Raw genomic sequence first — 26,572 nt, 5'->3', positions numbered from 1 at the left:
TCCTCTCCTTTCTCTTCTGACTTTTCTGGTCCCTTTCAAGATTCAGTTCAAATCTCCTTTACTATAAAATCTTTTTTTTTGTGGGGGAGGGAAAGGAGAGATTCTTTGCTAGAGCCCTTTGAGACTACCTTCCACATATATTGAATATATCTTGTAAGTATACAGTTATACATTGTCCACTACATTAGAATGTGAGTTCCTTGAGAAAAGGGACTGAGTTTTTTGCTTTTCTTTGTGTTCTCAGAACTTGACCTAGATCATGAACCATAGTTTTTAATAAGTTCTTTTTGGCAAAGTAAATGACTAATGGATAGAACTCAATGTTCTGGTGGGAAGGAGAGGAAGAGGAAGAAGTAATTGATGCTACACTGGCTTCTGGGAAGATATTTTATAGATAGTATCTGTGTTTTGCTTGATTTCATATGCATAATGGGAACCATATTTCTTGCCTTCTAAGTAGGTGGGGAGGGGGGTGTAAGGGTAGAGGTAGGGAGACAATTTAGCAATGAAACTAAAAATGATAAATAAAAATTTTAAAATAACCAGTTAAACCTATTTAACGTGTATTGGACTGCCTGTCATCTAGGGGTAGGGGGAAGAAGGGGAAAAGTTGTTTTGCAAGGATCAATGTTGAAAAACTACCCATGTATATGTTTTGTAAATAAAAAGCTATTACATATCTATTTATATATAATCAGTTAAAAACAAAGGTATAATGAAAATCTTATTTCTTACCTTCTTAATGGTTGGGGAAGGATTAGAGAAAGGGAGATAATTTGACGTTGAAAATAAAAATTAAATTTAAATAATAATAAATTAAGGATAGGTTACAGGTTATAATTTTTTATGAACTTATTTTGTTTTTTTGTGACACAGACAACACCCTACTACCCCCTCCACAATCTAACAGCTAGATTCTGGGTCTACTGGCTTCCTCCCAAATACTTTCTCTTTTCATGCAGACTTCTGTAAGAGGTGCAGAACCATGCCAGATATCTATATCTGCCATTGCTTTCCTTTAATTAATTGCTCACTAAATGCAGATATTTTTGTGGAAAGTCGGCATTAGAATATAAAACCATATGTCTCCAGTCATAGTAACAAAAGTCTCTCCCAATTCCAGCATGCATGTTTTCTCTTTCCATAACAGATATGGATTGTATAATAACACTGCCTATGTTCATTTTTGTAAGATTTTGAGTTCAAATTTTTTTTACTTCTTCCCTCCCCTCTCCCCAAGATAGCAAGCAATCTAAAAAGGTGATCTATATAATTATTTTAAATATATTTCCACATTAGTCGAGTTGTAAAAGAAAAGTCAGAACAAAAGGGGAAAACCATGACAAAAAAAAAAGCAAATTTTTTAAAAGGTGAAAATAGTATGCTTTCATACATATTCATATATATCTCCCTAGTTCTCTCTTTGGATGCGGATGGCATTTCTATCCCAACTCTATTGAAAATGTCATGGATCTATGAATCCTTTTTATTGTCATTTATCTGGGTAATTCTGGAACATTTTCTCAAATGATATCCTAAGAAATAGGATGCAGATGTCTTTAAATTATTGAATTTTATAAGGATCACACAAGCTATATACATTTAAACAGATCTAGATTCCTCCTGACTCTACCTTCAACTGGGTGAATATTGTGCTGAATTTAGGGATCAAGATCTGAACTCAAATCCAGCTCCAGACACTTGTGACCCTGTAGTAACCTCTGTCTTCCTCAGTTTTCTCAACTATAAAATGAGATTAATAATAGCATTGACTTCCCAGGGTTGTTGTGAGATCAAATGAGATAATTATTATAAAGTGTTTAGCACAGTACTAGGTAAGTACTTAAATTCTTGTTCCATCCTTTTTCTTCCTTTCCATATCTCTATTCTGTTTCAATAAACTCAAAAACCTTTTCCATCTTCCTCCCCTCCATGTATGTGCACACCCCACATACATACACACAACCATGGGCTTGATCTCTTCACCAACATATGTTTAAGGGGTCTTTAATTTGGGGTCTATAAATTAGATTTTTTTTGCTTAAATTTTGATAACTATTTCCACATAACTGGCTTCCTTAGTGCTTCTAAATGTTCTGTTTTATACATTATGAACATTCTGAGAATGGGCTCATAGACTTTATCAGATTTCCCAAGGTGTTTATGACACGACAAAGCTTAAGAACTCCTGGTCTATTGGTAGTATCATCAAAGGAATAGAGATTGAGGTTTTCTCAATAGTGTCAAGGGGGGAAGTTGGGGTAATAACTGATGATTTCAGATGGCTGGATAATGCTGCTTCTTTCCTAAGCAATTGTCTGACTTCCCCTGGGATTCTGAACCTTAATTCTTTGAGTTTTGTGAATCACCTTTTTGCAAGAGGAATTAGTAACATACTAGACAATATATTAGATAATGATGATTCTGATGTCGTTTGTGGCAGTGCAGAGAATAGTGGGAATCCCCTTTTTTGGTCAGAGGAGCAAATGTGAAAAGAATTCATGAACCAGAAAACTGTGGCAAAAGGGAGAAGTTTTATAGGCACTGAGAAGTCAGCTTTGCTTGGAAGGCTGATTTCCTCAGTGGCAAAGTCCTGGTAGAGAAATAAAGATTCTACCAGAGAAATCTTGGCAGAGAAATAACAGAAGGTTTTCACTGAGAAGAGGGTCTCTTCACAGAGGGCAGGAGTCCTGGCAGGCAGCTGTGCCAAGGAGAGGGAGCTTCCTTGGCAAGGCATAATCCTGCTTTGGACATTCTGCAAAGAAATGAGTTTAAAATTGTGTTTTTTAATACTAAATCTGAGACTTGGGTTTCAATTGAATGGGATTCTTTCAATGTTGTCACTGTCCTCAGGCCTAGATTTCCAGCTGAATGAGACCCCTTAAGTTCCAGCTATTAGGAGTAGTGCTGGATTAATTTTCAACCCAATAGAGGGTGCAGTTAGTCCCACCAAGATAACTTACCTTGATTCCCTGAAGTGAGCATCTCCCAGAGGAGAGTTTCTCAGAGTTCATCCCATGGCTTCCCCCCCAAGTCAGGGAGGACAGTTTCAAGGTCACCCCCCCGCCCCCGCAATCAATTCCAGTTTCCAAGGGCAACGAACCAGGGTAGAAAACCTATAAAATCCACTTACGCCCTTGGTGTTCAGGCCTATACCTATACATCTATTTGCAGCTTTCAGGATTTAATACTAATAATTTAATAATTTCAGTCTTGAAATTTGTACTTGCTGATTAAGAGAAATTATTATTAATAGCCAATGGGGGGAGATCCAGAGTCTCCCCCTTTTTCTAAATTTTTCATTTCAAAGTTTAGTCTCCAAAGGCTGAATTAAACATTCTCAAACTTGATCAGACCTTACAAGAAATTTAATCTAAGATGGGGAAGCCTATTGTATCTACAAATTATTTGATCAGATTGACCAAGCCTGGGCAATTTACAAGCAAATGACATAATCAAAGTTACTTTCACCTCATTAGGTTACTTTCACCCCTCATTAGAACAGATCCACCTCTAACTGTAATATTCATTCTCTCTTATTATCAGCCAAGCTGAGTTGATTGTTATCCTCAGGAACATCCTCTCTTTCAAGGTCATATAATCTTTGAGCCCACCCCCATGATTGTTAGTTATTCTAGTGTCACTGATCTATTTTATTGATAAAGTGATAGCATTGTTAATAATAATGATTAATTACCCAGAAATTATGTATATCAAACTTTTTAAATGTCATGTGGTATTTTGTGGATTCTTTATATTTTTATTTATTTGGGCAATTCTGGAACATTTTCTTAAGTAATGTCCTGGAAAAAAAAAACAGAGATTCTTCTGTTTAAATATTCTGGGATTAGTGAAATAACAGATATTAATTAAGCATCTATTCTGTGCCAGATATTGTGCTAGGTACTGGGGGAATACAAAATATAATCATTAAAAAATATTGTCCTTAAGGAGCTTACGTTCCATGGGGGAAGAAATAAAACATTTGCATGAAACCAAATGGAAAACATATTCAAAGTAAATAAGTTATTTTTTAAGGGAAGGCTGTTGAAAGATATTTTTTAGTGATGATAGAGATGAAGGAAGCTGGAATACTTTGTTATATCATCTCCCCTCATAACAGCTCTGTGTGAAAGACATTCAGTACCTGGCAACCTACAATGAACTAACGGTTGCTGAACAATCATATGCTCAATAACTGTAATGTCATCATTACAACTGCTCCTGACCCCATTAGACCAGGTAGCCAAGGCCCAAAATAAATTGTATGGGTTTATTGACCTCACTCAAGCTTTTTTCTCTGTTTTTGTGGCTAAGACTAGTTAGGACCAGGGCTATTTGAACTCTTCCCTCATACTGACACAGTATACTGGGCAGAAACCTAAGAGGCTTCCCTCCTGAAGTCATTGATGTATATCACTCCATTAATGACATAATATTGACCAGGATATATGGGATCACAATGATAAGAAGCTCTAGATGAGATGGTGGCCCATAGGAAGGAAAAGGGCTGGGAAATTGACCCTAAGAAAATCCAAATTTCAGCCCACTCAAATCTCCATACAGTAGATGGAGAAAATTCAGCAGATTCCAGACACAGTCCAGAATAAGTTATAGAAATGTGTAGACATCCCATAGGACTGTCTTGGACTCTATTCTTTTCTCCCTCTATGCTATTTCATTTGATAATTTCATGAGTTCTAGTGACTTCAATTATTATCTCTGCTGAAGATTCTACTTCAGAATCACATTGCCAAATGACTATTGGATATCTCAAGATAGATGTCTTGCAGAAATCTTAAACTCAGCATGTCCCAAACTGTTACCTATCACCTTACCTCTTTCCTATTACTACTGAGGGTACCACCATCCTTCCAGTTATCCAGGTCCATAACCTTATACAAAAGATGTTACTGAAGTAAAATCAACAGATCTTGGCAATAAATTAGATATGGGGGGAAGGGGATAAGAAAAAGTGAGAAGTTGAGGTGTGGGCCTTGCAAATAGGAGATGCTTAATAAATGTATATTGGCAATTGTTTCTCTACTACTCAAGAAGGAAGCCCATTTTCAAAAAAAAAAAAAAAGAAAAGAAAAAAAATCAGGAGGGTGACATCTTGACTTGCAATGAATTGGATTTAAGTGAGGCAGAGCTGTGTACCTTCATCAGTATCTCTTCCAGAGTCATCAGAATCCAGTGGCAAAATTGTCAGGATGACTGGAGATAGTCATGGGATGCAGTGGGAGACCTTGGCCTTTTAAAGGTAGGTTATTCCCAGGTCTGTTTATCTGAGGTTAAGGGCAAGCAAGAATTGAGGTAAAAGAAAGCCTACTTTGCCTTCATAAAAGAATCAATCTGGGAGGAGCAGACTCTCAGTTTTTGGCCAGAACAGAAAAAAAAAGTTGCCATTCAAGCTCTCTTTGAGCCATCAGAACACAAAGAGATAGGACTTGAGGTTTTGGAGAGCCAGTATCCAGTAGCCCTCATTTACTGACATACCTACAAGTCTGCCTCTTTTCAGTGGGGTTCAGAACAAATCAGAGCCCTGTGAGAGAGAAAGCAGGCCATATGACTCTCAAAGTCTCATACTTCTGGAGGTCTCCATCTATAAAGATTTCTGTCAGGCACCAAAAGTGACCAGTTTAATTAAAAGTTGGGCTTCTGACACTCAGTAGATCACCACTGAAGAGCAGCTGGTCACCTGTTCCTGGGCCTTCGTTGGTGCTGAACAGATGATGCAGGATCATACAATAAACTTTGTCCAGAGTTGGCTATTATGCGGTGAGAGATGCAAGGAGGTTCCCCAGCGTCTATTGCTAAATGGACATGGTACAATTGGAAGCATATTTGCTTGGATCCCCCGATGTTAGTGCCCAGCACATAGTCACAGGTGGTGACTACTTCCCAGATGGGGCTTCCAGTGCAGACCCTGAAATCCTGCCCCTCTACTAGCCTTTTGGGTTTCCACCTAAAAGGAGCTGGCTTGAGAAAGCCAATTTGTCTGATTTAGCACGTACACCATCTGCTATGAGAGAGGCATAAATAACCGGACTTCTTCAGCCATTAATCTGATAATGGGATTTCCTAGGGCGTGGGAGTCTTTCCAGTAGACTGAGTTCTGGACAGGATGGCTAACATGTGAGAGACTTAAGGGATGAGACAGAGGTTTTCATTTACACTATTTCCTGGGCAGTGGTCTTGATCTAACCAAATTGTTTGGACCCTGAAGAAAATAGAGAAAGGCAATTTAAGATTCATTCCTTTGAGATCAGCATCAACTGAGGAATTTTGTTGTTAACTTCCGATTATAAATAGTTGTTTATGGGGACAGATCAACAGTCATCTGAAACATCATATGCTAAATGACTAAACTGGAGACACTTCAAAACACAAGTTGGGGAAGAGGGTTTATTATGGACATTGGAATGGTAATGCTATCTCAGGTTAAGTACAATCCCCCTAGGGACATGGCAGTATTTCTTCCCAATTGGGCTATTTCTGCACCCAATTTGTTCCCAGCTATCAAAATAGCATTCTCTCATCTTAGGAAGTACACAACTATATTGTTTGCATCTGACTGTCCAGAAGCCATGTCTGTGAAAAATCTGAAAAAGATAAGGGCTCTCTAATCCAATGGTTTCTGGAATCTAGTTTCCAGGAAGACTTACCTGATAGGAATTGACTTTTTTGGGAAAAGAGTTGCAGCTGATTCTTTCCAGGCCTTCCCTAGTCCTTTCCTAGTGCACAATTGCCTTGCTCTCAAAATCTCTGAGATAGGGTGCAGCTTCTAGGGGAGATGTAGCAGCAACTGTAAGGCTACCTGGCCTTAACTCTAAGGCCACCTGGCCTTGAGAGTGCTGTAATGCCTGCTGTCAAATAACAATCTGTTGGTCAATAATAAAGCTTCTGAGATAATAATGAAGTGCATACCAAACCACTCTACAACTCCACCTCTAGGACCAATTCCATCTCTAAGCCATAAAATTAGCATATCAGTGACATGAAGTGATATGAACAGATCTTTTTTTCTATAAATTTATCTTCTTGCTCTTGGTTTTTTGTTAAATCCTTTGGAATTCAGTCTGCTTTAATTGGTGTTACAATTACAATAAACTTTGCCCCTTGACTTGGAGATGGGTTCAAGCCTGCAGATTCTGCAAAGTCAACTCATGACATGGGTCTGTGACCCTAACCTTTTGGAATCCCTTCTGAATTTCAACACTTGTCTCCTCAATCCTCTTGACACCTTGGAGAAGCAGTAAGGCGTCTCTCAATTGGCAGGCTTCCTTTCCCTGTGATAGTTTAGACAACTTCCCAAAAAGGGGTTGGAGGGCCACGGGGTAGTATTGTTGGTGTCATGTATTCTTGCATGAGTGAGATAAAACTATCTAGTGTTTATTTACTTAGAAGTAAAGAATTACCTTAACTGATTAGTGGTAATTCTAAGTCACTGGAAGGGGGTGAAGAAGAGTCCCCGTTTAGCCCCTGTGGAAGAAGCCAATAGTCCTCCCACAATGGCCTCTCAGAGGATAAAGATTTTATATCACATCTTTGACATATCTGCCTCAGAAAGAGGCAGAACTTAGATCCAGATTGCAAGCAAGAGGCTCATGACCCCTTGGCCACTTTTCTATAGATGACCCTCATGTAAGAGAGAGAACTGCTGTGTCCGAAGTGTCCCTGATGGCCTTGAGATTCATGAAGCCTTTCCTGCTCATCACCTGCATTGTCTCACATCAGAACTGTACCAAACATGTCAGCTGTATAGTGATTCTGACTTTCCTGGTGCTGCTTCTGTTCATCTTTATCACCTTACCTTAGGAGATCCATCAACTGCAAAGATATGACATTATTCAAAACATGAACCAGATTGCTGAGACTTAAGACTTGCTCTTTTAAGACAGAAGAAAAAGTCTTTTATTCTCCACAATTTTTTTTTTCCTTTCTCATTGTGGTGACTCCACAGGGAGGAGAATGCTATTTCTTTTCTCTTTTCCCCCTTAATATTGACCAAGATGACTGTTCAGTAAAATGAGTAAAAAACATTTAAATGGTGGAAGCAACTTTGGAAAAACTTAAGGTCCTTGTCACTAGGAGTAATATGTAATAGGACTAATCTTTACCAATATTTCTGATACAACTTTTCTCCACCTATCTCCTAGCTCTAACAATGAGAATTCTCTATCCTGTCTTCAACAGAGATCAGCTTTCCCTAAAAGAAGACAAAGCTATTCCTGGCATCTGATTGTTCCTGGACTCCCCCAATGTAGCTTCCTGGTAGCCCAAGGGCATAAAACCCCCAACAACATGGAATCTGGGCCCCTCCGATTTAATAAATCTACAAACACCACACAAGTCACCCTCTCCTTCACCATATTCTGCCCGGATGACCAAATTTTCATATAGAGATGTTGGGAGCCACATCTAAAGAAACCAAGTGCTGTTGTATCCTTATTGCATGTCCTTACTATGTTTAGGGAGAAGTTACCCTCCTTCTCTTAATTGTTCATTGATTTCTGAGTATTTCATTTCATATCAATATTGAACCTAAACTAAGCAAGTGCTGGGATTAGAGCCATATACAATATTTCTAAGAAATTGTAACATTTATTCTTTAGTTCTCTCACTAACTGCCTCACCTCCTAAAATTTAAAAAGGCAATTAACAAAATTGGTAGGTTGTGAGCTATGCTTTTCTACCTCCTCTAATCTTTGCTTGGTAGGGAATGTAGCACTAAGGTGTGATGACTAATTAAATAGGAACTGAAGTGAATAATCCAAGACAGAGAAAAGCTGAAAACTGAGAATTGTAGTTGCTTCTAAAAGATAAAGGGAAGTTGAAATAAAGGGAGAATAGCTGACTTTTAAACATACTGTGAAAGCATGTATATTGAATTCTTCTCAATCCCGTATTAGGACAATACTTCAGTCCTACCTGACTGAGAAACCTTATTTCTCAATTCAGAAATAATTTCCTGACCTGAAATGTTTTTCATATTATTGCAAGAGATTGCAAGGGAGGGAGTAAATAGAAGGAAAATTAGAAGTCTATCATAGTTATCCTAGTAAGAGATGATGAAGGCTAGAAATGAAAGAATAAATATGTGTGCTCTCAAGGAGGTAATTGCAACAGGATTACTGAGGGGGTCGAAGGGTCAAGGATGACAATAAGGTTGTAGATATTGATGATTGAAGGAAAATAATACTCTCAACATAAAAAGAGTTTGGAGGATACATTGATATTTAGTTTGAGATATTTTGACTTGGAGATGTTTGATGGGACATAAAGGTAAAATTCAACCAATATTGACCAATTTGGGACTAGAGTTCAGGAGAAGTATATAGATTTAAGCCATTTTTATATAGTAGCTGAGAGCAAAAATGAATAATTGAGAAAACATAAAAAGATCTGGTTATATGTGAGTGGTAGGCTCAAAGCAAAAGTTTCTTAAGGATGTGGAAATCATAATTGTAGGCAATTGAGAAGATACCAGTAAATAGGAAGATGAGGGGAAGTGAGAGAGAAAAAGAAAATGAATTACTCATGGAACAAACATACTGTGCAGAAGAAGGAATAAGATCAGATGTACAAATAAAGGGGTCGACATTGTCAAGAAGGTTCCTCAGACTGAATTAAGAGAGGACACATGAAAAGGGCAAGAGGGAAGGACTAGATGTGTAGAGATAAGGAAACAATTTAAATTTCAGGAAAGAAGTATGTAGGAACATTTGCGGAGAGAAGAAAGGATATGAGGAATGAAGGAAGCTGGAGGAGAGAGGAAAATGCATGGAATACTTTACATACTGACAGGAACATCATCAGTTTCAATCAAGAATAACAAAAGTATTTCAGCAAAATGCTGAGGGCTCTATAGTAATCTAGTGTTTGACAAACCCAAAGATCCAAGCTTTTGGGATAAGGACTCATTATTTGACAAAAACTGCTGGGAAAATGGGAAATTAGTATGGCAGAAACTAGGCAATGACCCACATCTAACACCATATATCAAGATAAAATCGAAATAGGTTCATGATTTAGACATAGAGTGATATTATAAGCAAATAAAAAGAACATAGAATAGTTTACCTCTCACATCTGTGAAGAAGAAAGGAATTTGTGGTCAAAGAACTGGAGTACATTATTGAAGACAAAATAGATAATTTTGATTATATTAAGTTTTTGTACAGACAAAACCAATGCAAACAAGGTTAGAAGGAAAGCAATATACTAGAAAAAAATTTTTACATGCAAGGGTTCTGCTAAAGGTCTCATTTCTAAAATATACAGAGAATTGACTCAAGTTTATAAGAATTCAAGTCATTCTTCAATTGATAAATGATCAAAAGATATAAAAATGTTCAGATGAAGAAAATTGAAATCATTTCTAGTCATATGAAAAGATATTCTAAATCATTATTGGTCAGAGAAATGAAAATTAAGGCAACTCTGAGGTACCACTACACATCTCTCAGATTGGCTAAGATGACAGTAAAAGATAATTAATGTTGGAGGATGTGGGAAAACTGCAACACTGATACATTGTTGGTGAAGTTGTGAATTGATCCAACCATTCTGAAGAGCAGTTTGGAACTATGCCCAAAGGTTATGAAACTGCGCATATTCTTTGGCCCTGCAATTATTTCTACTGGGCTTGTATCCCAAAGAGATCTTAAAGGAGAAAAACGGACCCACATGGGCAAAAATGTTTGTGACAGCTCTTTTTGTAGAGGCAAGAAACTGGAAACTGAGTGGATGCCCATTAGTTGGAGAATGGATGAATAAATTATGGTATACGAATGTTATGGAATATTGTTATTCTGCAAGAAATGATCAGGAGGATGATTCCGAGAGGCTTGGAGAGACTTATATGAACTGATGCTGAGTGAAATGAGCAGATCATTATACACAGCAACAATAAGATTACACGATGATCAATTCAGATGGATGTGGTTCTTTTCAACAATAAGATGATTCAAACCAGTTCCAATGATCTTGTGATGGAGAGAACCATCTACACCCAGAAAGAGCACTGTGGGAACTGAATGTGGACCACAACATAGCACTTTCACTTTTTTTGTTGATGTTTGTTTGCATTTTTTTCCCTTTTTGATCAGATTTTTCTTGTGCATCAAGATAATTGAATAAATATGTATACATATATTGGATTTAATATATATTTAGTTTTTTTAGAGAATAATTTATTTAATGGCATCATTATGAATGATTGATATAGATATTTTATATGTACATTTTTATTATAGCTTTTTATTTACAAAACATTTGCATGGGTAATATTTTCAACATTAATCCTTCCAAAACCTTGTTCCAGATTTCCCCCTCCTTCCCATCCCCTTCCCTGAGATGGCAGGTATTAAATATATTAAAATATAATATATTTTTCTTTAACATATATTGGATTACTTGCCATCTAGGAAAAGGGGGTGAGGAGAAGGGGGGAAAATTTGGAACACAAGATTTTGCGAGGGTCACTGATAAAAAATTGTCCATGTATATATCTTGAGAATAAAAAGCTTTGGGGCAGCTAGGTGGCAAGGAGATAGAGCACCAGCCCTGAAATCAGGAGGAGCTAAGTTCAAATCTGATCTCAGACACTTAACACTTCCTGGCTGTATGACCCTGAGCAAGTCAAAAAATAAAAAGCTTTAATAATAATAAGAAAAATAAGAAAAAATACTGAGGGCTCAGATGAGATGAGATAGCATGAATTTGTAATGGACAATAGAGGCAAAGGATTCTAAAGTGGAGAATGATGTACAGTTGGATTAATCAACCATAAGGTCATTATTGTAGAGGGAGTACTGTAGCCAACACATGGGTTATTTGATAGGCAAATAGAAATGAGAGGGATTGAAGGGGAGAACAAAAATAGTTCAAAGAGTAAGGTAGAGAAAGAGATAGGAGACAAAATAATACAGCAGAAAGAATGAGAAGTTCTGGAGTCAAAGAAACTAGGTTCAAATCCTGTCTCTGATGGTTACCTACAAAATGGAGGTAAATTGGACAATCTTTAAGTTCCCTTTCAGCCCCAAGTCTATGATCTTCTGACTTAGCCATCTAACTTATATCCTATATTCCGTCACTTATCAATACCATTTCAGTCAACTCCAAGAATCTATCTCATTCTTCTCTTGCTTTCCCAACTACCTCCACTCTAGTTCTTTCTTTACAAATGGATACTGTTTTTGATTCCAATTTTTAACCCAACCAGCATCATTGTTAAGCTGGAGTTTCCTTAAACATTTTCTAGGATTGTTCCTTTTCTCAAGAGTCCTTTATATCATGTCCAAATCTTCAACTGACTTTCAAAGGCCCTTTTTCCCAACACAGGCCTTTTCTCTCTAGTCAGAACAAATGTCCTGTTAAGGGCACACTATTTTATTTACAACAGTGTACAGTTACATAGTTACACTTATTACTGATGTAGTCTCCAAATCAATGAAGACAAAGAATATTTCTTCTACTTTTGTATCCCTTAGCAACTAGCATCTAGTACTACGGTTCAGAAAGCTGATGTTTCTATGATTTCTTCACCCCTCCCCCTCCCCTTGTTTCATTTAAAATCATGCTTAGGAAGTACATTAAAACATTTCTTCCATTTTTTTTAAAGGTTGGAGTACAGTTTCCATCTTTAGTAGAGCATGAACACAGAGTAAAATTTTAATAACTGACACTTACACAATGCTTTGAACTTTGAAGACTGTTTAACATTTTACCCTACAGTCACAAAGCGAGACAGACTATAGCCAGCATAGGTCCTACACAGAAATATCTATCTAAAGATAGATGCTGGGTCAGAAGGGTCACTTTCTAATCTTTATAGTCAAAAGATAGCATTCAACTATTAATGAAAAAGATTTATTGAATGCCCATACAGATTCTGAGATTTATCCAGTCCTAATTTCTCTTGTGACATCTAGTCTCATATCTCCAACTGCCTATTGGATCCATTATGCTATACTAGTTCTATTAGCATACTTCTTCCTCAAAATTACAGATCACACCTTCGTAAACCTAAAACTAGAAGGGAAAGTTAAAAGCTACTTAGGCCAATGTCTCATTTCACAGATGAGGTAACTGAGGCTCCACTGAGGGACTTAAGTGGTTCATCCAAGGTCACACTGTTATTAGAGGCAAGATTTGGACCAAGGATCTCTGATTCTAGACTCATCCATTACCTGAACTGATATAGGTCATTCTTCAAAGATATTGTATGCCTCTCTCATTCTAGAGTTTTTAGAGCTAGTTGAAATGAGAGATCATTGCTGAAAGGATGCTATATAGATCAAGGCCATAAAAATGAATTAGTAACATAGTTAGGATCAACTAAAATACTATGATTTTAATTTTCTACATTTTTTTAAATTTAAAAAGAAATGGGATTTTTAAGAAACTCTTTAGAACTTATTTGATCACAAATAAAACTAAAGGACTAAAGATGAAATCATACTAGCCAACTCCTACCTTCTAAATATAGAAATGAGATATTAATTTTTACATATGGATCATGTGAGAATTTGGTTCATTGGGCTATGAATTTGTGAAGGTTTTTTAAATTGTTTAATGAGTTGGGGGGATTTTTGTAAATGAATTTTTTATGAAAAAGAAATGAGAGTAAATTTAATTACTATAGGTTTAATTACTATAGTTTTTAATTTTTTTGTAATTCATTTTTTGCAGATTATATACTTAATATATAGTCTGTTATTTGGCTTAATTATATATTGGAAGTGAATTCTCCCCTAACTTGGTTTCATCCTATCATTACCTGTTGGTAGTCAAAAGCCTTATGAGTTGCAACTGAAATTTTCAAGTGAATCACTCATAGATATCCTCAATAAAAGTACAATTTTACTTTTCTAATAATTTATAAATTATATTTTTAAAACTGACAGGAAAACAGTAATGAATTTATAAAGGAAATATCTAAACTCTTAATTTTAATTCCCCCAAACATAATTTCTCATCTTTTGACAGTATTCAATTTATTCCTACTTCCCATATCACACTTCCCAATGATAAAAAAAAAATTCTTCTAATTAAAAACACATGTATCCTTTAATAATCTAAATGTAAACATATCCTGAAGTTTCAAGGTGTCTATCCTCAAAAACAAATCACAGTATTCCAATCTTAAATTCAGGAACTCCATTTCAATACTAGAAAATCTTCAGGGTCATGGTCCATGAATGACACCTTATCCAGGGTATTATCTGTGTATTAACACAAAATGTGGCTAAATACCACTCTTTCATTTTTAAAAGAATAACCCCATGTCCTTTTTTGTTGGGCTTTTCTGAGATTTTGTTACCCAACATCAACTCTCATTTGCATCATAAAAGTTCTAAGCAGACAATGCCACACTAACCAAGAAGAATTTTAGTCTCCCTTTCTTTCTTCTGAATCTAAAACAATTCAGTTTATGTTAGTCAATCCTTCATAACTTTTCACAACTCTGATGTGATCATTCCCAGTCCATAAACATATTTTCTTCCTTCCCAATTCATTTTCTTCAAAAGCATTTAAGCTAGATACACCAAAAGATCATTGTTTTTAAAAAATGAAAGTAAATTCAACATGTTAATTAAAAAATCACAAGCCTAATACAGACCCAAGATTAAGGTATTTGTCTCTATTTGTTTTTTTTTTTTTTAAACCACAAATTTTGCGAAAGGTAATACTGGGTCTTTCACGACACCTAAAACAAACTATCAGGAGTATGTAATCCAAGAAAAGATATTTCACTGTACTACTAAATATCTTTAAAGGAAAAAAAATATGAATCTTAAAATTGCTCTGAAAGTCTATAAAAATTGTACATGCCAATAATTCTCATGATTTGAAAACAGAGGATCTAAAGCATGTGTTCATATCAGAGTTTACAAATACCAAATTATCATCTATACGAAGATACTTAGGTAATTCTCTCTTTCAATGTTCCAATGATTCTTGAAAGACAGGCTAATTTTGCTCTCAATGTTGAACTCAGAAGACAAACTAGAGAACCCAGGATTTTAGATTTCTTTCTGTAATAGATGAAGCAATTCTTGTGATCTTCCTTATTATTTCTTCTAATTAACATTCTTAAAATTTTTACCCGAGACCATTTTATTTTCTTTTGAACTCTTAAAAAAAAAAAAAACCCTACAGATTAAATTAAGGACATAGATAAATGCTGCAGACATCAGTAGTTTATTGTATGTTTAGTCAAAACACATTCAAAATGGAAACTCAAAGAATACTTTCCACCGGAAACAATTAACTAGCTTCTACGAGCATATAATGTTTAACACATTACAGCAATAAAGATGGTAATCCACTGTCTTCTATACCTAACTCAAGCCCAAATGGTAAAGCCAGTTTTGTTGAAATGGGGTCAGAATGATGAAAACTACCATCAACAAATCAGCAATTAACAGTAATGGTAGATGAGTCTTTGCTTTTGCTGAATAAAAGGGGGACAAGAATGTTACAGTCCACAGTACATACAGTAGGTGAGCAATCACCATGTAAACTTCTGTTTGATATCTTAATGATTTAACCATGGTTTTCAAAGAAGCAATACTGAAGCGGAATGGCTCTTTGCTGTTCTAGGTTTCTACACTTCTATTTGTAATTACTCCTGGTGCCAGAAAGAGTTTATATGGTGGCAGGGCAATGATGAAGCATTAAGAATAATCAAAGTAAGAAAGGGAAGGAGAACATAGGATAAAAAAGGGGGATGAGATAGGGGAGGACATGAGATATGGGCTAAGAGGCTTAAAAGAAAACATGGGTAATAAACTACTTATTTTTAAATGGTTTGAATAAAGGCTTCAAAACTTAAGACCAAAGTCATGTTTTCTGGTAAGGACTTCAAGTACTATACTGAACTTTTGAAACTGTAAAATGGTTTCAAAGAGAAAAAAAAAAAAATCCTTAAACCAGAAATGGAAACCATGAAATGTGTCCCCCAAAACATATTGAAATAGTGCAAGACTTCCCATCAAACATGGAAGACCTCAATTTTGCAAAAAAAAAAAAACTAGACAAATATAATTTCACTCACATTACTTAGTACAGGAAAAACAAAAGATGTGCATCATCCATTGGTTTACTAGGAAGCAAACAGTTGCATAATTCAGAAACATTTGCTACTATACCATATGTATTAAAAAAAAAAAAAAAAAAAAAAAAAAAAAGATTTGCAATGTAATGAGGTCTTCCATGTTTAAAAGCAGCTTTAAGTGGTCAGTCACACTTATTCACTTCACTCCTAACCTGAAGCATCAGATATTGGTGTTTACTGAATGCCACTGCACACAACTGGGTAATATCCTTTGCTGCTTTGCAGTATTATTAAACTCTGTGAAGACAGGATAGCAAGTAATTCAGTAGTTGCGAACCTTCCTCACAGAATTGCTTAAGATCCGTGTAAAAATAAAAAAGGATGTTGCCCCAGCCCTAAATTCTGAGCCACATGGGTACTAGTTCAAAAATTGTGCAAAATGGACAGTTCCCCTCCCAAAACAAAATGCAAACAATTATAGCTGCCCTCTGCTCTGAAAATTGCAGTATCCTCATTTTATTTTACTTGTCACATATAGATCTGATCACTTAAAAAATTACTAGAAACATCCATTAAGATGATTGACTTTTCAAAAACACTTCCAAATGCTAAATGCCAATAATACTCATTCACCTTCATGCTTTTTAAGTGAAAAGTCAGACCTGGGGACTACTCAGATGTCTCCCTCATCTCCCACCCTTCCCTAATGCCACCGCACCTCCCTCCCACAGAAAACATCACAGCTGTTAACTGAAAACAAGGGAAAGAACATGCTAGTCACTTTTACTGATTTAAAGATACTGCAATTTTTATACATTTCAATGATTTCTTTAAACATTTTGCAGCTGTTTGGCTTTGCAGCACAGCAAACCATACACTCTACTGTACAAAATCACCAGCGAGACTGGAATGATGTATTAAGAGAAGGCACCATCATGCTTATTACATTACCAGAGAACTAAAAATACAGTAAGGACAATTTTCACTGTACACAGCTTAAAGAAAGGACAAAGGGGAGGAGGAGTGTGTTGAGCAGCCAACCATCCCTGGACTGAAGAGGGGCAGGTAGAAAAATCTTAGATGAGCTACTACACTGGTCAAATATTCAAGACCAGAGCAATAGAGTTCTGGACCATATTATTTAGTTCACATCTAAATGATTTCACTCTGGATATACTTATAGTCTTGGTTAAGGTTTACATGTGCACATGTTGGTCATAGCCAGCAGACCAAATGCCTGCATCATTTCAGAATCTATTCTCTATCTAGAGAAGAAGTAGAAGGACTTTCTGTTTTCCTGCTGCCTCCTCCTGCAGATGTCAATGGAATTGAGTTCAGAGTACCCATTAGTGCATTTTGATAAGTGCATAACACGAGTCTGTTTTTTTTGTTTTGTTTTTGTTGGTGGGTTTAGTATTGTTTTGTTTTGTTTTGTTTTTTAGCCAAGTGTTCTTTAAAAAAAAAAAAAAAAAAAAAAAAGGCAAGATTCTCCAATTGCACAAATTGCACTATTGATGTTTCCAACAGTAATAGGCAGAAACAGTAACACTTAAACAAAATGTGCAGCAGAGGACTTTTGACTGAAAAGGACCCGAATTCAGTTGGGCATGTCTTTTAGGTTCACTTTTGTTGTAGATCATTTAAGATATTGGTCATTTCTCAGTCCTTATTTCTCCAAGTCTAGATTTATAAATTAACAATGTGAATCCTGTTGTGAAATTGGGGAAAGAATGTCCACCTCAATTTAACTGGTAACCAAAGGATGCTTTTCACATCAAAGAAATGATCAAAAAGGCTGTGTCACATTCCAAAGCCAAAAAAAAAATTAACAAGAATGCAAACACGACGAATAATGTACCACTGCCAAGACTGTCTGCCAACAGTGGGGTTTCAGCGACGTTGTCCTGTGAAACGGCCTTCCATCTGCCCGGTTCCTCTTCCAGAGCCAAGTTTCTGTGCCATGCCGCCTCTAGGAGGAGGTCCTCTTCCATCCCGGTCACGCATCATTCCACCGCCCACTATGCCACGAGGACCTCCAGGACCTCGATCATTGCGCCGAAGATCTCTACGATCATCACCTCCACCTCTAGTTTCTCGTTCTCTTGCAGCTCTTGTCTTTTTCTCTTCTACATTCAAGCGGACTTCCCCACGGAACATAATTGGCTTTAAAAAGGAAAGAAATTTTAAGTAGTTAAATTAGACTTAGTCACTAAATACTAGAGAAAAAGGAAAATTCTTTAAAAACAAAAATACATCACGACCTAATCAACTTTCCTACTTCTCTATACAATAAATTAGCAATCCTGAGTTTTTACCTCCCACCCTCTCCAAGTACTGAAGTACAGAAAATTATGTACTTCCTTACTAATGGTAAGCTATGAAAAACACATCTATATTTTATAACTTATTCACATAATTATACCAAGGAATACACTGATTTGTCATGGGATCATAATAGTTGAAGTTGAAATATTCCTACAGTTTTGAAATTATGTTCAAAGTTACAGAGAGAATAAAAAGCAGAAATGGAACTGTAACCCAGTTCCTGATTCCAAGTCCATTAGCTTTACCTCTCCACCCTATAGAAGTCTTCAGAAAAGGCCTCAGATAAATTCCTTCCAACTCTTTACAAGCTTATGAAATTAATTTCATTAGTGCTGTCAGATACAAGAGAAAGATCACACTATTTCAAATAAATTTGAAAGAACTTACTTTTGCAACTAAGATTCTCTGAACTGGCTCAGAGTCATCAAAAACCACAAATCCAAAATTTGGCAGCTTTCCACCAACTCCTTTAGTATTAATGCGAAGTTCCACTACATTTCCAAAACCTACAAAAACAGAATAGTACAAAAAAGTCTAAGTCTTAAGTATTTAAAAAGAATATTTTTTTAAAACGTCACAGAATTTTTCATCATGCAATTTAGGAATTTTAACAACTTTACTATAAGATAAAACAAATGATAGTTTAGATAAGGAAATTAATTATTCACCTAACTGGTGACAAATTAAATCTAGATCCCTAGACTTCTAATGCTGAAGAGAAGACTCCTGGAATCAAGGTAAATTCAGTAGTGTAAGCAGGTGGCAGACAACTAATAATTTGTGCCACTGTCTTGCCCATGTCTTAGCAGCAGTTACTGTAATTAGGAATTTCAGTCTCTCCCTCTAAGTCTCAGCAGCTCTACACAGAGTATACTTTCCTGGTTCTGGCTCCATTTCTTCATCCCATTTGCCTACGTTTAACTATATAACAACACCAAGGTTCTACATTCTTTTTCCTTCTTTCCCTATCTTAGCATATGCCACTTAAGGTAGCAAGAATGGTATATCACATTCTTATGATTGCTTGATAAACTGCTAGAAACTAGCAAATTTCTAAGATACCGTATAGACCCGTAATAAAAACAACAAAAATTTTACCTCACTACACTGACAAGAAAAATCTGTGTTCATATTTAAAAATAAAAGAAGTTTTTAAAGAGAAAACATACTCATGAAGAATTCCTTTAGCTCATTCTCATCAATGTCATGTGGCAAGTTGCCCACAAAGAGTTGGTGACTGTCTGGATAACGAATTATTCTTCGGTTATCTGATTCATTCTGCTCCATATCTCCTCGACCTATGAACAAAAAAGAACATTTTCACAAGTTAAAAATTATTATTGCTATCTTGACATCCCTTTCATTTCTGAATATATCCCTTCCTCCTTTCTCTATTCAGCAAGCTATCAAAGAGGTTAAAAACAACAAAGCTCATCAAAACAAACCAATACATCAAGAGTCTGACATGACAGTGTATGCAATGTTCCCCATTCAAAAGTGTCTCATCTCTGAAGAGGAGGGGCATTTTCTCTCTTCTCCTATGTCAAGCTCAATCATCACAATGTTTCAGTTCTCTTTTCCTACTTTTATTTCATTTATTTTTGAAAATTTCTCAATCAAAATATGCTTTCTTTTCCTTCTGGATGGAAAAAAGCCCTCACAGAAAAAAACCAAAAATTCCTAAAAGGAATTTTGCCAAATTAGATTAATTGTTTGGTATCTATTCAAATACTATGCTAAGTTGAAAAAATGTAAAAAGACTGACTTGGAGTAAAAAAAAAAAAAAAAAAAACTTGGATTCAAATTCTACTGTTCAGTCTTACTAACTGTAATCCTGGGTAGGTCTCTTCTCCTTTGTGCAATTATTTTTTCCTTTATCTATAAAATGGGGGAAATCAGATAGAAAGACCTCATCAAAGGCTCCTTCCAGCTCTAAAGCTATAACACTGGGACATCTCTAGAACTCTTGGGACTTCTCAAAGTGCTGGTAGTTACCAGACCTACAAAGGTACCCAGAGCTTCTAGCATATTCTGATTCATCTAATTACTTAAGAAAACTGATTACTGAGGCCATCAAGAAAGGAGAGAAGGAATCTTGGCAGACAGACCTGAATTTTCACAATCAAATTTTAAAGCATCTTTCAACAATTTTCTACATTGGTCCAGTGTGCCAATCAAGCTGTTTATGAAAGAATTAAGTATTTAAGAATTTTGTTCCCAGAGCTCAGGAGACAGAGGGCACAAGTAAGGGAATAGGAATCTATTCATTGGGTGCTATGACTCCCTTACTTGATGTTCCTGTTTCTCTTTGTTTCAAGGAAGTGTTTAGGGTGACTGGAAATGAGGGTATAGCAATAAACAACTGATATAAAAACAAAAGGCATCAATGAAATATTCCTTATAGCGAGAAGATTTCATCAATGTGGAGAACTTCTCTATATTTTATAGTCTGCAGTAAAATCATTTTTTGGTTATATCCATATTTTCAGCACTCTGCTGACCACAGAGAACCAAAACATAAATAGAAACCCCTTCCTAATTAAAAATCATTTTAATTGAAAGATGTTATAAATGTTGCTTACCAAAAGATGATAAAAAGAGGCTTACCTGGCCTTGGTCCCCTGGGAGGGAAACCAGGTCGTTCTCTTGGACGTTGTTCACGCACACGAGGTGGCTGAGACTGAGCTTCGGATTTTGTTTCAATTCTTGGCTAAAATGGGAGAAAAAATACCATTAGCAATATGCTAACTTAGCATCTTCAAAATAACAGTTACTTTAAAAATTTTCAAAATTACAAACAGCTCACAAGTATCTATAATGGTAATTTAGGGAAGAATTTAATATAAAGACCTATCAATGTGAAAAATAATCTTTATACAGTATTCTGTACCAATCTAGGACTGTAGATTGCTTCTCTATTCTTTATGGAAGCCCAGTTAACTCACCAATTAAAAATGAATTTTAATTTATTATGGCTGGATCAAGGACAGATCCACTAACAAAGTAAAAAAAATGCTTATTAAGACTGGACCCAAAAGGAAAGTGAATTTATACAAAGTAATGGGCTTCCAAGCAGATTGGTAAGAAAAATATGCAGAAGTGATATGGGGAAAAAACTACTTTAGCACCATCAGTCTTGGTTCATAAGAATCTAAGTTATAAAGGAAAAGAAATTCAAATAATTGTTCTATTTTCCCAATCATAAATCAGATAATACTAAAAGATGATCAAATATATATATATATATATATATATATATATCTAGAAATAATCTCAAATGAGCTTAAATACTCATCCCATGGAAATATACTTTCAGAACTTATAAAGGAAAGAAGCAAACCAAAAAGGCACTCTCAATAAATGTCTACCTCACTACCAGAAAAGTACAATGGCTATAACTTATTACCTGCAGACATCTAAAATAGCATGAAGATGAAGAACAGAAGACTCAAAAGTTAAAAAAAAAAAAAAGCCCTCTAGCTTTAAAAAATTAAAAATAGACAATTTCTATTGTCCCCCAAATACTATATGTTATTAAGTTTTCACGTATAAGGCAGAAGCTCAATAATTTTCTTATAGCATCTCAATTGGTCAAACAGAAATTCCTTCATATAATTAAATTATCAATAGACTGTTGATATCCCCCTCAAATATTTTCATACCATTTTTTCTTTCATGAACTGATAACTATTCAACTGTTGAATCTATTTTGCTTAAAATGTCTACCAAAAAAAGTTGGAAAAGAACCTTAGGTCATTTAATCCAACTTCCCCATTTTACAAATAAGGAAACAAGCAAAAAATTACATTCTTTAACTTTTACTCTAGTCATTTAATTAACTAAATAATAGATTATAAGCAATTCTTGCCCTTCAATACAGCAAATAATCTATTCTTATCTCTGATTCATAACAACTTTGAGGACCCTCTGTTCTCCAATAAGAAAACCATTCCTGGGATATAATTCAACTGTATGGTCTATTTCAAAGAAACAATTGTCTCATCTAATTTTTTGAGAATAACGCAGCCAAAACTACTACTATAAAAAGTACATAATTGAGCACAAAACCACAAACAAGTCTTGAAGTCAGTGTTCAAACCTTGGTTCTACTGCATCAACTGGACAAAATTCAGCCAAGTCACTGTACTTCTCACCTCAGTTTCTTTAATGAAAAGAGCTGAAAATTCGATAGCACTCTTTAAATTGTAACAAATTATTGATATTTCAAAAAATGACCTAAAACCAGAGAAAACTGCAAAGAATCATAAAATGAGGACTTTAAATAAAACTCTTTTACAGTATTTTGCTTTTGAAAAGCAGCATGGAATAGTGAATAGAAAACTGGCTTTTGTATCAATAAGAGCTGGGCTCAAATCCTCCTTTAAACATCTATGTTCTTGCTGTCTGATCATGGGTAACTCACTAACTTAGCCTCTCAAGATTTCAAGTAACCCTCAATTGACTTAAATTATAGGTGAGCTGCTTATATGGATCTGAATCAATGTAGTTTTTCCATTTCAAGAGTTCCATGAAATACCAGAATTTGAGTTCTAGCTCAGCAACTTCCTTAGGGAAAAAGACTAACTTCTCTGAACTCCATTTTGGACAGATACTACCTGCCCTCCAAACAGTATTACTGTGAGAATGAGATTGAGATCATGTACTAGGAAGTATTATACAGATAAGATTTCACTAAGAACGGTTACTACAGATCAAAACAGCTATTTGTTTAAAAAATTACTAAAATCGCATTTTAATGAATGTGTCATTAGAAATTCTCAAGAGAAAACTAAATTTCTTTGTATTTCTTAAATGCATCTTTTTCAAGTTTTATATTTAAAAACAGAACTAGAAGGGCAGCTAGATGGCGCAGTGGACAGAGTACCAGCCCTGAAGTCAGGAGGACCTGAGTTCAAATCTGACCTCAGACACTTAACACTTCCTAGCTGTGTGATCCTAGACAAGTCACTTGACCCCAATTGCCTCAGCAAAACAAAAAAATAGAACTAGATTCCTAAGCTAATAATTTCTTTTTTCTATGTTTAAAATGAACCAAATAAAAGGAATGAAGTAAAACTACAAAGATCAGAAAGGGTAAAGAAACACAACAGCAATTTAAAGGGAGGAAAGTTTCAAACCACTATCCAAAAACCTGTAAACAAACTCCAAAAATTATCACTGATGAACGCTAGTCATGTGTATTAATGCCAGAATGAGGGGGAAAATAAGTCAGAAGACAAACAGGGTTTCTTTTAGTGATTTTATAGAAGTGCAAATGCTCCCCATTCTCATTAATCTTGGTTCAAACATTCAATGAAAGTTGGTTAACAGTAAGATTAATAACGTAACTGCATATTCTGGAATACTACCTGGAAAGGTAGAAGAGTTTGGAAAGGAGGAAGTCATGAAGAAGGCAATTAACATTTTGCCAGAGTGCTAAGCCCTATAAAATGGAGGTCACTGTAAAAAGTTACTGAATATAACTTCAGGAAAGCCAGAAATACTGATCAATTAATCATTAAAAAAAGGTGAATGAATACTATTTTATATGAACTAGATGGTTTCCATTAAGTTCTATCACTACATTAATTTATTTGCATATTTATACTTTAAGTAACACAAGAATTTTGTATCATTTAATGTGAGCAATATATATTACATTAAAATCTTATTCAAAGGGGACTTTATCAAAATTTCTGAATACAAATAGAGTTTTTGTTTTGTTTTTACTATAAGACAACATCCATTATCTTAGAATTGGTGACAGCAATTCTCTGTGTCACTGGCAGGGGCATACTTTTCATTTGCTCCAATCATGAACAGGCTAACCCAACTGCCAACATTTATCAGTTTTTAAGAACAAGAAAATCCTTTTTAATTGCAACATATGCTTCATACAGCTGAATGGGTGACTTTAGAAACCAAATAAAGTATTTTTTAACAAAGAAAAACATGAAAATTTTAATTTAAAAAAAAATTAGCAAAAATAAGGCTAATTTCCCTTTCCAGATAGCTGAGAAACCTAGAAAATCCATGAAGACACAGAGAAATTAAAAAAAAAAAAAGAACAAAAAAAGAGTTCTATGAAAATTGAACACCACCACAAGCAGCTTAAAGCAGAATTATCACAAGGAGCATGAAATGAAAACAATAGTTTTAAAGACCCAAAGGTTTTTTCAAAGGATTTTAGCTGAAAAATGTCAGAAATTATTCAGAAGAACCTCAAGGACTTAAAAAAAAAAAATCATAGATATCAGACAAATTACCTCAAAACTAAAAATCAATTTTGATTCTTGATCTAAAATTATGCCTGATTGGAAAAGACCCCAATTATCTATTTGGAAAATATTTTCTTAGCATAAATGTGACCATCAATTCTGATATAACCTAAATTAATGACTATAGTAGAGACTTTGTGTAATGAATTACATTACCAATATTTTTCAAAAATCTGATGCTAATTTGCAAAATACTTGATCAGTAAGTGAACACTACAGTCATAAGTTGGTACAGGCTCCATTTTAAAAGATGTGAACCACACATGACTGGTATACAGTATATAATAAAAGATTATTTTCTATTTTAACAATAAATTTTTATTAAATATTTGTGTTTTTCTAAAGTAATTAAATTCCTTGCAGGCTGAATAATTAGAAGACCAAAAACTCCTTGCTATAATAATTTTTTAAATAAAAATTAGCACCTCTAGATATTTTCTGAAGAAGCCTTTAAGCTAAAATATATTCTTTGGAGGCCAACTTAATCTGCAATATCAACACTCATACCTCAAATACCACCTATTTGTAAGTAATGGAGATTCAGCATTTAAAGTGAGTGCATAAACATATAAGACAAGTTGGTTTTTGTATGCTTAAGCAATGACAATTTCTGATTGACTTATAAAAAAAAGTAAGCAATTGGCAATGTAACAAGGATACAATCCAATGTGTTCACAGATTGGTTACCTGTGAGACTGGTGCTTTAACATGGGGTGGAATTCCAGAGGAAGAAACAGTACCACTAGGAGGCAGGTTTTTACTGGTCACTGAAGCCCAGGAGAAAGCCTGCAGGAAATGCAACAAACCTAGACTACTAATCATGGAAAACCACCAACATTTCTATAGGGAAACTTCCAAATACATATTTTCCGTTCATTTCTAAACTATTTATTTATGAAGACAACTGAACACAGGCATACACATGCCAGCCTATATGCCCGCTTTCAAAAGCTCCTCAATTATAAGAGCTCACTTATTAAATTATGAATGATTCCAAATGTTTAGATAACAAGCTCCTCCACACACCACACCACAAAAAAATACTATGGAGGAGGTAGTGCCCAACAAAACTATACTACTACTTATGCAGGAAAATTCTGACCCTAGCAATTCAAGTGTGCCCCCCACTCCACCTCCACCTCACCTTTTATCCCTTCGGAAGGAGATAGGAGGGGTGGAAGGGATAGAGTACTCATTAGAAAGATTAGCAGACATTTCCCAATCCCTTATAGTAACATATGATGCACTTCCTCTAAGAGTAGCACCCCTTCCCATTACCCAAAATACATCTTAGCCTTCAAAGAACTTCAAGAAAAAGTTCACTACTATTTCTATGGTACATAAATCATATTCAGAAAAAAAAGTGATTAAAGTAGATTTAAATAATAATCTGTGAATGAGATCTGAAATCAGTCCATACATTTTATCAACTTGAACATAATCTTCATTAACCAAATGCCTAATCCAGACTAACTAGTACTCTAAAAAGAAAAAGGAACTTATTTTAAAATGGAAACAAGACTTGTTTCCATAAATTTCTAGTAAAATTCTTTTGTTTAGGAAAGGTATGTGTTATAGCTTCAACCACAAGGTTTAAATTTTCATCTGTGTCCAAAGGATGCTACAGTACAGAATGAAACAGCAATTTATTCTTACATGGAACTGTAGAATATACCAATACTGTATTAGATGCAGCACATTTGTGACTGAGCATCATTAAATCAATCATTACAACCCTGACTGGGGATCTTTTAGGAAAAAAACAAACACAAACATGAAAATTTATGTTCAGGTATTTAAGTTCAAAAGCTCAAACAGCATCTTTTAGATATAAAAATTGTCATCCATGAATTCCACTATGCATTTTAATATATTCAACTTATTTAAAATAAGCAAAGTCGAA

The 26,572-nt window shown here is 35.1% G+C and overlaps 1 protein-coding gene across 3 annotated transcripts in view; it reads right to left on the bottom strand.

The window, feature by feature from the left end:
* Positions 1-15,191: 15,191 nt before the first annotated feature.
* G3BP2 (G3BP stress granule assembly factor 2) overlaps positions 15,192-26,572 on the bottom strand; it is a 40,044-nt gene continuing 28,663 nt past the window's right edge. For 2 of the 3 annotated variants that reach the window (XM_051967621.1, XM_051967620.1), the window contains exons 8-12: positions 25,357-25,455; positions 20,999-21,101; positions 19,561-19,689; positions 18,779-18,897; positions 15,192-18,229 (exon numbers count right to left, since the gene is read on the bottom strand). In XM_051967621.1, coding sequence (XP_051823581.1) covers positions 17,957-18,229; positions 18,779-18,897; positions 19,561-19,689; positions 20,999-21,101; positions 25,357-25,455 — 723 coding nt within the window. In that variant the 3' untranslated portion in view covers positions 15,192-17,956. The remainder of the gene's footprint in view (positions 18,230-18,778; positions 18,898-19,560; positions 19,690-20,998; positions 21,102-25,356; positions 25,456-26,572) is intronic. The other variant, XM_051967622.1, reaches the window with a different exon arrangement.

The sequence above is a fragment of the Antechinus flavipes genome, chromosome 6, assembly GCF_016432865.1.
Source record: "Antechinus flavipes isolate AdamAnt ecotype Samford, QLD, Australia chromosome 6, AdamAnt_v2, whole genome shotgun sequence".
In the NCBI taxonomy this organism is placed as follows: Eukaryota; Metazoa; Chordata; class Mammalia; order Dasyuromorphia; family Dasyuridae; genus Antechinus; species Antechinus flavipes.
The sequence above is the reverse complement of the archived record's forward strand: the minus strand, read 5'-3'. Positions and strand labels throughout refer to the sequence as shown.